Below are 13,655 nucleotides of genomic sequence, written 5' to 3' on the forward strand. Positions count from 1 at the left end.
GTGTGACTTTTCTAACACCTTTGCTCAGTGTTGACTGAGTGCCAATGCTTGCAATTTTTTGAGGAGTAGCAAGCAGAGAGGTGGTGAAGTGTGACCCTAAGTCTCCCGGGTCAGGGTTCAAGTTTCAGCTCTACCTCTTACTAGCTGTATGATGTCACTCATTTTCGGGGAGGGAGAGTGTCTCTTTATGCGTCATTTTCCCCATCTGTAAATAGTGATCTTGATGAAGAGAATCATGGGATTGTGGGCAGAGTAGGTGAATCTGAAACATGAAAAGCATTTAGTGGTGTCTGGTTACCAAGCGGGGACTACCTACATGATTACTCTCAGACATTTTCTTGAATCCTGCATCCTTTTGGAGGCCTTACTTTCCTGGAAACTGAGTCCTGCAGGGTCATCTACCTCTTGGTCCCAGCTCGGCTCCGCCTCTAACCTGGTATGGTCTTAGTCAAGGTGCATCATCTCTCTGTTTCCTGTTCTGTAAACTAGACAGTTGAGTGACCTGTCCCCCCACACATCAGCATCTGTGGTGGGATGCTGCTGGCTTCCCTCTCAGAGTCCACCTTCCCCACCAAGTTCACCTTCCCCTGACCAAACTCTCAAATCTGCCTTCCCAAGAGGACAGTGGGTTTCTTTCCATCAGCTCAGGGTGGTGTCCCATGTGCAAGCCTCGACTGTAGTCTTGTTCATTTCATTTGTATCTTACTTTCCCATTTTTTTCGTCTCTTTGGTTATTCTAAAAGGCGAAAAACAAAGCTTGGTTAGTGGTTGGGGGAGCTGTGAGTATAGACTTGGCCCCATTTGCTTCCAGTAGGCCCATTGCCCCTTCCAGGCCTTGCCCGCAGGTCATCCTTCCCTCCCGAACCTCCAGACCCCAACTGTTCAGCAATGCACACCTGAGTGACCCAGAAGATCCACACTTCCCATTCCTCTCCCCACCCCAGGATGGCTGAGAGGGCCTCCAGCAACGGCACAAGAGAAGTGGGGCAAGCAGTACAGATTTAGTTGTCTTTCCCTGCTTTCTGTACAGGGGACATTGATTATTGCAGTGCCCTTGGCAATGGCTCCCAAACTTGTGTCTGCATCAGCATCACCTGGAGGACTTACTCAAACACAGACTGTTGGATTCACCCAGAATTTCTGACTCAGTAGGTGTGGAACAGGGGCCTGAGGACTTGGGTTTCCACTAAGTTCCCAGGTGATGCTGATGTTGTGTCGGCCTGCCCCGGGACCACACTCTAAGAACCACTTCCTTGGGAGATAAGAGGCAGGCTCGCGTCCGGTGACAAACCTAGGCAGGAATTATTTCAAGATAAGAAACTTTCAAAACAACCCGCAGAGAGTTTCTATTGAGTTTGCCAGGAATGCCAGAGGTGTGGCAGCCTGAAATAAGAAATAATCAATTAACAGATGAAGAAATAGGACCAGCAGGAGCACATGAATACATTAACGTCTGAAACTTGACCTCAGCTGCCTAGCAATTTTGTTATTCATCTACAAAGGAGTTATTTGCTTAAGTTTTTTGCTTTAAGTTATTTGCTTAAAGGAGGCAAGAGAAGGGAAGCAGAAAGATGTAAGAAAGGGATATAGAACTGCTGAGGTCAGCTGAAGGACTTTCAAACCCAGTGGGGCCACAAGAAAAACAATGATGTGGGTGATGTTGAACCATAGAGCCTCTGTTCCAGTCATGTTCAGCCCTGAGCTGAGTATTAGAAACACTCAGGAGCTTTAAGAATTCCCATATCTGGGACAGATTATATCAGGAATTTGAGGGATGGGGTCTAGGCATCAGTCGTTCTTAGAGCTTGCCAAGGAATGCCAAGGCATAACCAAGGCAGAGAGCACTCTTTCTTCCATCTCATAACCCTCTCACTGCCCCACCCTTTAAAAACTATTCAGGGACTTATTTCTTCCTTCATAATCTGTATTTTGTATCTGATCTTTATTTGATGATTCTCATTAAATAGGCATTGACTCACCAGTAGTATGAACAGGAAAGAAGTCTGTAAATGATTGTGGCACTAGGTGATGGGCCAAAAAGCCCAATTTAAACTCTCTGTATTAACTCCCTATGCAATTTATATATAAAACTTGATGTTTCCAGACATTAGTTTCATTCATCAGGAGAAAGGGATGGATTAGAAAGCAGGGGCTCTTTGCTGATTTTAAGAATCTCTGGAGATTATTCATGCTTCCCAAATGTTTCATGAAATGATAAGAGGAAATTTAAGAATACTTGGACTTAATTGGGAATTCAAAGCTTAGTGTATTCAGGGGCAATGCAGTAAGTCAAGTCTGTGAGGCTGTGAGTGATAGGGCCTCGAGCCAAGCAGAATAAGCACCTTCCTCAGAAAAGACATTCAATGAAAAATAATGCTAACATTCTAGAGGAATAATGCATATTCACAAGTTGAGTTGACCCATGATCCCAAGTCTGTGATTTGACAATTCCTGACAATATGGTGCCCTAACCCCAAAGTTAAGGGGGAAGAGTCAAATCCTGGCCCCATCACTAGTATTTGTGCTTCCTTGGAGGAATTATTTAATTTCTGTAAGCCTCAAGGTCTTCATGTCTAAAATGAAAATAATAGTAGATCGTTCATAAAATGTTGGAAGAATTAGGCGTACCCAGACTTTTCCCAGTTCCTGGCATACAGTAAAAGTTCAAGTGCTGCCTAACTTAACCACCCTCAGCATCACCACCACCATCATCTTTACCATCATTGTCACCAGATTATAAGGTTCAGGCAGCAAAATGTTAGAAACCACAGAGATTAAATATTATCTCTGTTCTCACTACATGTAGGCATCTACTGCTTAAATCAAAGATAAACCAGTCCTAAAGATAAATGCCCCTCAAGTCATCTAGGAATTTGATAATATGCAGATGGTTCTGATTTCCTCATATGAGGTAGAGGCTGAGATTTTGCATTTGTTTTAAGTGGTGTTCATGCTGCTGAGCTATGGCCATACTTTGAGTTACAAGACTTTAGAATATTCAAGACAAGTTTCTTTCATTTAGGAGCAAGGAAAAAAGTTAATGTAAAGTTTTAGATGGAGCCTCAATTTTCTAGAGCTAAATGCATTGGAATGTTTTCTTAAATATCTTTTGGAGGCAAAACTCTAAGATCCCACTGAATTCATGTCCTTCAATAATCCCCTCCCCCTGAATGAGAGGGGGATATATGAATATGATGCTCTGTCACTCCCACAATTAGATGACCTCAAATGGCAAAGGTGAAGGAATCTGGCAGGTGTAATTTAGGTCCCCATCAGTTGACGTGAAGGTAGTCAAAAGGAAGACCATGAGAAGCATCTTCTTTTGTCATAGGCTTTGAAGAAACAAGCTGCCATGTTGTGAAGAGGACCACAGGACAGAAATGATGGATGGCCTCTTTGCATTAAGATTGACCTTGATTTATTAAGAAAGTGAGGACCTCAGAAGCTGAGTTCTATCACAGCCACATGTGTTTGGCATAGGGCCCTGAGCTTTGAGATCAATCTGTGAAATCCTGAGTAGAGAGACTCCATCCAGTTGAGCCCAGAAATCCTACACACAGCAAAGTGAGCTAATAAGTGGGTGTTGTTTTAAGTCACTGAGTGTGTAGAAGGTAGTTGCACAGCAACAGAAGGCAGATAGAATGTCCTGATTCTTCTCTCTTGTGGTGCATTCTGGTATAGTTATACTGCGACTATAAGCTAAATCATCTTAGTAGTTTAATATAACACAAGTTTATTTCTTGCTCATGCTATGTAATTGTCGTGAGTCAGTTATATCAGACACTCATGGTTCCTCACAGCCACTTGAGATCATTTTCAAAAGAGAACTGACAGAGGCCATATATTGGACTCAGATTGTCTGGACACCAGTGCTGAAGTGGGAGGTAAGTGTTTCTCTTACTTAAAAGAAGGAGAAACAGGCCTGCAAGACCAAGTGAGTCCATGGATGGTGCCAGAGCTCAGCCTTCTAGCAGGAGGGTTCAGGTTTCATGGTAGCAGGGGAAGAAGAGAGGGTAGGAAGTTAGTGCCAGCTCGGCAATGTGTGGCTCTGGAATAGACCCATGTCCTTTTCACTTTCTTTTTGTGGCCCTAACCAGCCGCGTGGCCATGCCTCACATCAGGGGAAGTGGAATCCTGCTCCGCGGTATACTAGGACCGGAGATTAGTGACTGTCTACAGTGCTGTCACTACATCAGTTGGAGCAGCAGGAACGGAAGCAAGATTTCAGGTCACCTGGCTTCATGGGTGTTCTCACCATCAGGGAACAAATTGGTTGGGACATCAGAAAGCTAAGAGAAACCAGAGAGGGAAAGTCTGCAAACAGAAAAGTTGCCCTAGTCTCAGAGTAGAACAAAAGTTTTTCCTGGTGAGATTTTTTTGGCGTCTGTGGAAAATTGGACTAAAGCCTGTGTTTTCTTGTGATAAGAGATTTCCGCACACAGTGTAAATAAAAATTGCTTTCATTTTTCTTTGACATTTATCTGCTTAAATGTACATGCCAAACACAGGGCTGGGGCAAGCTGCTGCCTTCTGTGACTCCCACATAACAAGCCATTCTAGGGAGGCACATTTTCCAGGACAAAAAGACAATGAAAGAACAGCTGTGGGCCAAAAATTCAAGAACCTAGATGAACTGAGCCAGACGTCCACATGATATATCACATGTGACGTCAGATTAACTTCATCTGAGCCAGCATTTGGGACGGGGAGGCCCCCATCAGAGGTGTGCTAAGACTCTTTTCTAGCACAAAAATAATTTGTGGACAACCCATCAAGTGTTCTGCGGTACATATTTTAACAGGAGCTGCCTCGTATTTCTTTGCATTTAGCACTAAGCTGTCGTGTGAATGAAAGTATTAGAATTCCCTGGTAGGCTTTGAATGTGTGTGTGTGATTTGTGTTTACATGTTATTAAACATACTTCTGTAATATGCATTTGGCCATATAAGTTTATTGATTTTATTAGGTAAAATCAAACACCTCTGGCATAATAACTACTGTTAACTAACTTATTGACTATGACAGAAAGTTCTCAGGCTGAGTGATGGGCCTTTAGCAGGAGTTGGGCAGATGTAGACAGTAGAAGCTCTGAGCTGTCACTCAGCTCATCCAGATGTGTGTTCTTGAGGAAGTTACTTATCTCCCTGAATTTCTGGATCTTCTATAATTTGCTAACGACAACCATTTGTGAGTGTGCTCTCATTGTGGCACTGTGCTGCCCTCCTTACATGTCACATGCCATTTAACCCTCCTGTGCCATATGCCAGGCTATAGCCACTTTACCTGGCATGCTGAATCCTACAGAGGCAGTAAAACCTGCCCACTCATGTATCATCCAACTGGCATGAGAGGAAGGCCAGACTCACACTTGCTGTCAGGCTCTGACATCCAGATACTGTTCACATAACTCCCAGGTCTTTTGGAAGGTCCAGGTAGACTTTTGAGTTGTCTCCGAAGGTGGAATTTGGTCAATGAGTAGAGCTGAGAGGGAGGTGAATTTAGATTTCAAAATGACAGTGAAGTTTCTCATTGTGGGTACTTTCTAAGATTGGAAGTTTCCATCTGAGGAGGAGTAACTGTGACCATCTGTGGAGGGTACTGGGTTCAAGAAAACTGGTTGGGTGGGCTGCTGAGCTTCATGACTTAAGCTCCAGGATCTGATGTTTCTACAGAGCAGAGAACAAGTACGAAGACTGGGGATCGCACAGACTCAACTTTGCACCCTACTTTATCATTCCATTAGTTCTGTGGCCTTGGGTAAGTTACTTAATGTGCCTGAATCTATTTCCATTGTTTCCTGCTTGTAATTGGATGATGTGCTCTATGACTCACAAGCTTTGCCCTTTAGAGTGGTGCTGAGCAACGAATTCTGCTTATTTAAAGATCAGTCATAGAATTTGAGCTTGGTGGATTTGTACTGGAGAGGCATTTTGGAAGAGGGTGGCAACTATTCTGGGCTAGAAAAGTCATCTTGTGGGTTAGCCTGCGGGAGGGCCTGCAGCAGAAGGCAGGTGAAGGTTGTTCTTTGGTTGCTGGCCCAGGCTGCAGAGGGGCTCTGTGTGACTTGGGCTTTACTGGGAGTAGAAAGTGTTAACAGTGGATTTCAGTGAGTGGAAGATGAATTGGTTGATTTATTGAAATGTCAGTAGTTAATTGTTCTTGGGACAGAAGTTGATCAAGTTCAAAAGTTTTGACAGAGAAAAGGTTGTCTTAGAGAGGACACTTGTTGCAGAAAGTGAAATATACAGAGTATGTAGCTTTTGGTGGAACCAAGTTTTAACTTCTCCAGGTATGTTCCTTGGAGGTTCAGCCCAATATGGCCCAATGCCAGTTCTGCCAAATATGGGCCTCCAATAAGCAGTTCCATCTGCCTGAGCCCCAGGAGGGTCAATGATGTTGAGGTGCTGTCATTTGGATCTGATCAAGCAGACCAGAAACCATCTCACCAAACTGCTCTGAATTCCTTTTAAAGGGGGGGGGGTTGCTAGCTTCTCTCTTTTCTACCACAAAAATAATTTGTGGACATTTTTCAACAAGAACTGCCACAAATCTGGCCATATATTTCTTGCATCTGACCCTATAAGATCTTCCCTGCTCCTCAACTCTTAACCTTCTGTGCATTCCAGTGAGATAGTTCTAATACTTTTTATATTGCTTCAGCTTCAAATTTCAAAACATTTCTAAGTTTGATGTGAATATTTATTTTCCCACAGATTTCAGAAGGTATTATAGCATGTGTGTGAAACATGTTTAGGCTTTTAGGAATCTGGTTTTACAAATTGGAGGTGATGAAGTGATATGCATAAACCACATAGCTATCTCACTTTGTTAATATTTAAGACCTGTCCTTGTTTTTGTGTTTTGGATGACTGTATCAACTGACTCATAGGTGAACAGTTCTCTAGAAACTTCAGGAAACAAGGTGAGGGTGGGACAGAAATGTTTAATTTTCTCAGTGAATTAAGGCCAGATGTATTCAAATTCTCAGCATAAAAAAAGAATAAAGTACTATCATGCAACACAACATGGGTGAATCTCACACAAATATAGTGGCAAAGAAACCAGACACGGAAGAGCACATTATTTCAGGACACCCTTAAAAGAATAGACAAACTAATTTACATTCTTAAAGGCTATGAAGTGGTTATCTTGTGGTGGGTAAAGCATTTACTGGGAGGGGACATTTGGGGATGCTGGGAATGTTCTCTATCTTGCTCTGGGTACATGGTGGCACACAGATGTAAGAATTCCTCAAATTTTACACATAAGATTTTGTGGACATTTCTGTATGTAAGTTGAATCCCATCTCCAAGATACTCTTGCTCTACTTCCTTTCTGTGAAATTCACTGATAGTGTTTCTTGTACAGCAGTTGATTCTTTGTCATTGCTGTAGAGTATCTTATGGATGCAGCACAATTAGACTTTTATTGTTGTTGGGCTTCTAAAAAGGTTTAAAAAGAATGACTTTGATTTTTAGGTCTTAAATGGACATATTATCTACTCACTAGCAGATTTTACTTACTAAAATACTAAGAAATACATATTAGAAAAAATAGGCCAAATATATTCAAATTCACAATAGAAAAAATTGTTATACATTTTAAATGCCTGAAGATTTATTTCTGGAGCTATGGTTTATTTACTTGTTCGCAATTTGTTAAGCAATTTGGATTCTAAAGTATTGATGGGTAAAGTGTGATGACATCTACAAGTTTGATAGATATATATATATATATATATATATATATATATATATATATAAAATGGGGCAAAATATTAGTAATTAGTGAATCTAGGTGAAATAATACTGGTCGATACTATTTCAACTTTTCAGTCTATTGGAGAATTTTCAGAACTAAATGAAATACTCTTAGGCTAGATGTCCATCCATGGTCAGGCGGCAGGTGTGGGGGGTGAAAGGCAGATGAGCATTCCCTGTGGCTGTGCAGGTGCAACTCTTGCCTGTCGGGCTCAGCGTTGCACCATCAGTTCTTCCCACCTCACTGCATTCCTGCTCCTTCCTTCAACTCTTCATCCTTTCCTCCTGTCATTTTCCTAGCCCTGATCTTCATCCTTTTCCTCTGTTTTCTTTCATTGACTATGGTGAAACATAGCTATTTGACAATAAACTATGAATAGCAGTGTAACTCAAATGTTTGGAGCAAACTGTTCTTGAAATTTCCTCCTTCCAGTAAGAGGGTCAACTCAGATTCAAGTAGAAATGTTAAGTTGTCTGTAATTTAAAGATAAATTTAAAGAAAGTAGGGCAGGAGAACAGCATTTTGCTGAAAAAAATTTTTTTTTTCCCTCAAGTCCTGCCAAAGACTATTTCCCACATTATGGAATCTTGGTTCCAGCCTTTTTGAGGTTTTAATGATTGGAAATGATTGCTACTATGTGTTTGTGGTTTAATTATCTGAAAACCATTTCCTGGAGAGGTCAGAGTAAAGCAGCTATTTTGACAAATTCCAGGGAAAGAGACCAAGACAATTCCCTTGGCTGGGGACACCCTGGGGAGGGTGGGGGTATGGTGGGTGGGAAGTGGTTATCGAAGTTGACAACATGTTAGGATGTTGTTCCATTGGAACAGGATCCCTGCTGAAACATCTCTACTTCTCACCCTGACTGGATACGTGATTTTGAAAAGAAGGCTTGTGTTCAACTTAGTTGCATCATCTGAAAAAGAAAACGATGAGACTAAATTTGTTTAAGGCTCTCCCAGCTCTGTAGCTCAGCTATCATTGCCCTTGAATAGACACAGCCTGATTCTCTGGTGGAAAAGCAATTTTAGATATGATTGCAAATCTTCATGTAATTTGAGGCTTAAGCATGAACCCGTATGAGCAGTGGTGGCGGTGGGGTGCTTTCATCTGAGGGCAGAATGAACAGTTCCTCTTGCCTTTGACTAATGGGAACCAATTAGCAGAAACAGTTTACTTGAAACAAGTGAGTATCAGAAAGATGGCCACAGTATTGAGAAAACAATATGGATAGTACCTGCTAAAACTCACCCTCAACCCCCCATCCCCTTGTCATAAACTCTAGAAAGGCCACAAACTGGGATTAGGTTTGTGGTGCTGCAGAAGAAGCACTCATAACAGAAGGTAGTCCAGGATGAGAGGGCAGCTTCATGAAACCCACTAGGACTAAACTTCTTCTCTTTTCCCCCTGCCACTTTCAACAAATGGTTAGCACCTTGTGGTCCAAGATGGCAGCTACAGCCCAGCAACTGTAGCCATACTGAGCCAGCAGGAAGGAAAACTCGGGAGATTTTTTTTTAGTCTTTTAAGGACTTAAATAGACATCCTGAGAAGATCATAAAACATTTCCACTTACCTTTTATTGGCCAAAATTTTATTGTATGACCACCTCTAGTTGCAAGGGAGAATAGGAATGTAGTCTGTGCGGAATAAGGTTCCTAGTAAAGAGTTAAGGATTCTGTCACTTAGGACAGATATTAGATGAGGAAACCAGAGGCATCTGTCACAGAGAGTATATTTATGAAGAATAAAGACTTTGGAATCAGTGAATCAGTAGTCCTGAGTTTAAACTTTAACTTTTGCTTACTAGCTATAAGATATTAGCCAAGCTACTTAGCCTCTTTTGATCTCTTTGATCTCTTCTGACATTGTACAGTCGACATGCTATTTGCATCAGGGGGATAAAATGAAACAATGAATTTTCAGTATTTAGCATAGTAGCCATACTATTAGGCTAGTTCCTATAGCAGCATCACTGATATCATTCATTTATTACAATATGTGGTACTGGTTATATACAGTGGATTTACTCCTACTTTTGTGTCCTTACTAGAGAACTAGTGATTTTGCCTGAGACTAGTACAGTGGGGGACGTGATGAGCTAATAGATGTTTAAAGAGGACAAAACACCTCAGTCGATGTTGATATGCTCTTTACACTAACCAGGGGGCCTGGAGACCCCAAGGGGGGTTAGAAGGAATGTTACAGGAAATATTTGTATTTCAGAAACATATGAAGTCTAGGACCATGTAGAAGCAGAGTAGCTGAAGCAAAACATCCAGCTAAAGGGAAGATCTCAGGTCCTTCACTATCCAACTCTGGCCTCTTCTCACTAGAAGGGGAGCTCCCATGGCAGCTCTATGTCCACCCTTCAAGTGGTTTCTGACCAGCTCAAGGATCACTTCCCCAGTTTGCCAACCCTGCCCTGGCCAGTTAGGAGTCATCTTGATTTCTTGTGAGCCATTTACAATGATATCTGTACTGCAACAGGGGATAACCGAGATTCCTACAAGGAAATAGGTGAGGGGAGGTGATAGGGATTTTTTTGGGGGGGGCGTTCATGCATCATCCCCAACTCTGGTAGACTTTCAGCCAAACATCCCTGGTACTTTCTGGGGCAGGGCATCACCTAGGTCATGAGGGCAATGAATAAGACTGGACTTCTCTCCTCAAGGCTGTCATTCCCATGGGGAGTCAGACACAATACAGGCGTGGCCACCTGTGCAGCATGTTTGCTTGCATTACCCTGCCTGTGTAACCTTGCAGCCCCTCCCACTAGAGGTGGGGGTTATTTCCCCACACCACTGCTGGCAGGTTTGGTCATATGATTTACTTTGGCCAATGGAATGCGGGCAGACAAGAGTGAGCTGGTTCTGAGCAAGGCCTTGAGTGCTTTTGCCCACATTTTTTGTGACAGCCATCACACAAGATCAACTCCCAGGTGGCTCACCAGTCCAGGCAGGATGAGGGACGCATGGTACAAATTTGGATCCCACCTGAAATTTGGAGCTAAGCCTAATCCAGTTAATTTGGCGCTCAGCCAAGCTCCACTTGACCCACAGATCTGTGAACCAGAATAAATGATTATTTTAAGCCTCTTGGTTTGGGCGTGGTTTGCGAAGCAGCATTGTTGTGATTATGGTTAGTTGATACAACAGGCAATTGCAATGTGATGTGTGGAGGACAACAAGGAGCTAGAAGCAAGTGCCACTCCAGTCTTGGGGGGGCTTTGGGGCAGGATGCTTCATGAACTTGTGCAAGTTATTCACTTTTCAGGCATTGTTTTTCTTTATCTCTTAGAAAGTTAACAGTTATGAAAAAGAAGAATCCAAATGGACTAAAGGAAAACTTCCCTGACAAGTAAAATAGGCTTTTAGTGATTTTTTCATTCATTCAAGAAACTGGAGTTAGAGGTATAGCTATGAATAAAATAAAGTAGGATCCATGGACATAGAACCTCATTCTAGAGACAGAAGATAAAATGAATAATGTATGCTATGGAGCACAACAGCCGGAAAGGGAAAATTTTAGTGTTGGGAAGAAGGGTGGTGTGAGGGACCGTTCGCAGCAAATGAAGGATGTTGGAGCACAGACCTGTGGAGAGGACACCCTAGGGAACCTGGAACCGCCCGTTTTCCTGGGGACCACCCTGTTACAGTCTCACTGAGGAGAAAGCATCTCAGATCAAGGGAGTCCAGAAAAAAACATTCCTGTCAATATCCTTCCCTCATTTCCTTAAAGTTTAACTTGTTCTGTTACAGGGCAACCCTGATGTGAAATGGGGTAGCCTGACTGTAGGTCCTCGCCCGCACGCTTAAGAGGGATTTAAAATGAGACTCAACTGTAGGCACACACAAAAAGGCTAATAAAGGGTTTATTTAAATTTTTAAAAAGATTTATTTATTTATTTATACAAGTACTGGGTATAGTCAGAAGCGCGGGAGGGTGAGAGAATTCACCAGAGCCAGAGAGGGGAACAGAACAGGCAGACTGATGAAGTACACTGCTGAGGGGAGCAGCGGGCACGGCAGGAAAGGTCCGCCGTGCCATGTGGGACCCTCGCTGGCAGCCGGGGTGCGAACTGGCCCTGCAGAGGCTGCAGGCAGCCTTGCAGCCCAGCGCTCAGCCACTGTGCCACCAGGGGAGGCCCAATAAAGGGTTTATTTACAAAAGAAGGGGAAATGGAGAAATGAATAACTCAGGGAGAAAGAGAGGGAGATAAATTGGTGAATTGGTCCTACCAGTTCCGCTGAGCTGGAACCCCAATAGCACTCTGAGAGCTGGTGAACAACCTAGTACCCCAAGCCCATGTTTGTTTATACACCAGACCTGGCTGCTGAACTCCACCCTCAGGTCCCAGCAATCCTCCCTTCAGTGGCGATGACATTATGGGATTTGTAGCCCTTGGTGTCTTGGTTCTCTTTGGTCTAGTGTGGGGGTGGGGTCCATAAAGCCTATTTGTGGAGTTTCTTTGGGACATCCTTCCCCCCAACAATTCCCCTGTTAGCTCTCTGCCTACTTGTGTCTATAGGGGTGCCTCTTTTTTTATTCCTCCTTTTCCTAAATAAAACTGTGCGTTTAAAGTGTAAAAAAAAAAAAAAAAAAACAAACCACACCAAAAAAAAAAAAATTATCCCCCTGTTCCTAGAACAGATATCACTGTGAATATCTCTTGGTAAGCCCAGATGATTCTTACCTGGCAAGGCAGGGTTGGCAAACTGAGCAAGTGCCCCTGGTGGTTGGAAAACTTTAGAAAATGGAATCCCACTTCCTAGAGGGATTGTAAATGCTCTAGGGTTTGAGGAGGAAATAAAAAAAATTGAGTTTTCTTAAAAAAAAAACTAGGCAAAAAGATTTCCACCATCACGTAAAGTCTCCAGCACTAACCCCTTGGGACCATCTTCAAGGGGCTCTTCTTTGGGGTCAGTGGCTTCTGGTGACCCCTCTGTCTTTTCCTCTAGGCCACGGGGACTTGAAATGTCTACTTCCTGTGTCCTCTGGAAGTTGTCAGAAACAATGTTTGTCTTGTTCACCCTGGTAATGGGTGTTTCTGCCTTTGTTCTTCAGCCTGTAGAACCCAGAGGTAAGAAGTGAAATTTTCAACTGGGAAGGGCCTGCCTGCAGCCTTTCTGGGGAAGCAGTTGTTTATCTAGTGAGGTTTTGTTTTCAAAAAGTAGGATGTGCATATTCACGCCTAGAGAGGCAACAATGCTTCCTCTGGCCCACCTTGCTACACACCCATCATTCCTCACAAAGGTGTGAGCCCAGTGGTGCTTTTCCTTTAATAGGAAGTGCCATTGGATTTTAATCATGAATCCTGTGAGAAATAAACTTTTTCTATCTGAACTCAGGATCTACTTATAATGACAAAATGTCAACAAGGTCAAAATTTAAATTTTTTTTCATCACCACGTGAACCTGATTTGACTTTTTCCATAGCATACAAGTTGGGTTTGATAATGGCACTGAAGTTATTTGTGAGTTAGGAACTTGTAACAGGAGGAGTTAGAGGGCCCCCAAGGTGCAAGACTCTTTTTAGAGGCACCTGGCACTGGGAGGTCTTGGGCAGGGTTTTTTTTTTTTTTTTTAAAGATTTATTTATTTGCATACAAGAGCTGGGGTGCAGGCCATAGGTGGGGGTGGGGGTGTGTGTGAGAGGATTCACCAGACAGAGTGGGGATGCAGAAAAGGTGGATTGACTGAAATACACTGCTGAGGGGAGCCCCTGGTGAGACAGGAGAGGTCTGCTGTGCCATGTGGGTTACCTCCCTGGCTGGGGATCGAAATAGTGCTGCAGTAGCTGCGGATTGCTTTATAGTGCTGACACTTAACCCCTTGTGCCACCAAGGAGACCTTAGGCAGATTTTAGACCTAAAGGCTGATGGTGGTCTCTC

General features: G+C 43.0%; 1 protein-coding gene across 6 annotated transcripts in view; it reads left to right on the plus strand.

Moving 5' to 3' along the window:
• Nucleotides 1-13,655, plus strand: part of IL1R2 (interleukin 1 receptor type 2) — a 48,720-nt gene that overhangs the window by 18,338 nt on the left and 16,727 nt on the right. For 4 of the 6 annotated variants that reach the window (XM_037528926.2, XM_037528928.2, XM_037528929.2 and 1 more), the window contains exon 2: nt 12,723-12,844. In XM_037528926.2, the coding sequence (XP_037384823.1) occupies nt 12,739-12,844 (106 nt within the window). In that variant the 5' untranslated portion in view covers nt 12,723-12,738. Of the gene's footprint in view, nt 1-3,644; nt 3,885-5,672; nt 5,758-12,722; nt 12,845-13,655 lie in introns of those variants that run through there. The other 2 variants (XM_037528927.2, XM_037528924.2) reach the window with 2 other exon arrangements.

This window comes from Talpa occidentalis, unplaced genomic scaffold, assembly GCF_014898055.3.
Source record: "Talpa occidentalis isolate TD23 unplaced genomic scaffold, MPIMG_talOcc4v2.1 talOcc4.5, whole genome shotgun sequence".
NCBI lineage: Eukaryota > Metazoa > Chordata > Mammalia > Eulipotyphla > Talpidae > Talpa > Talpa occidentalis.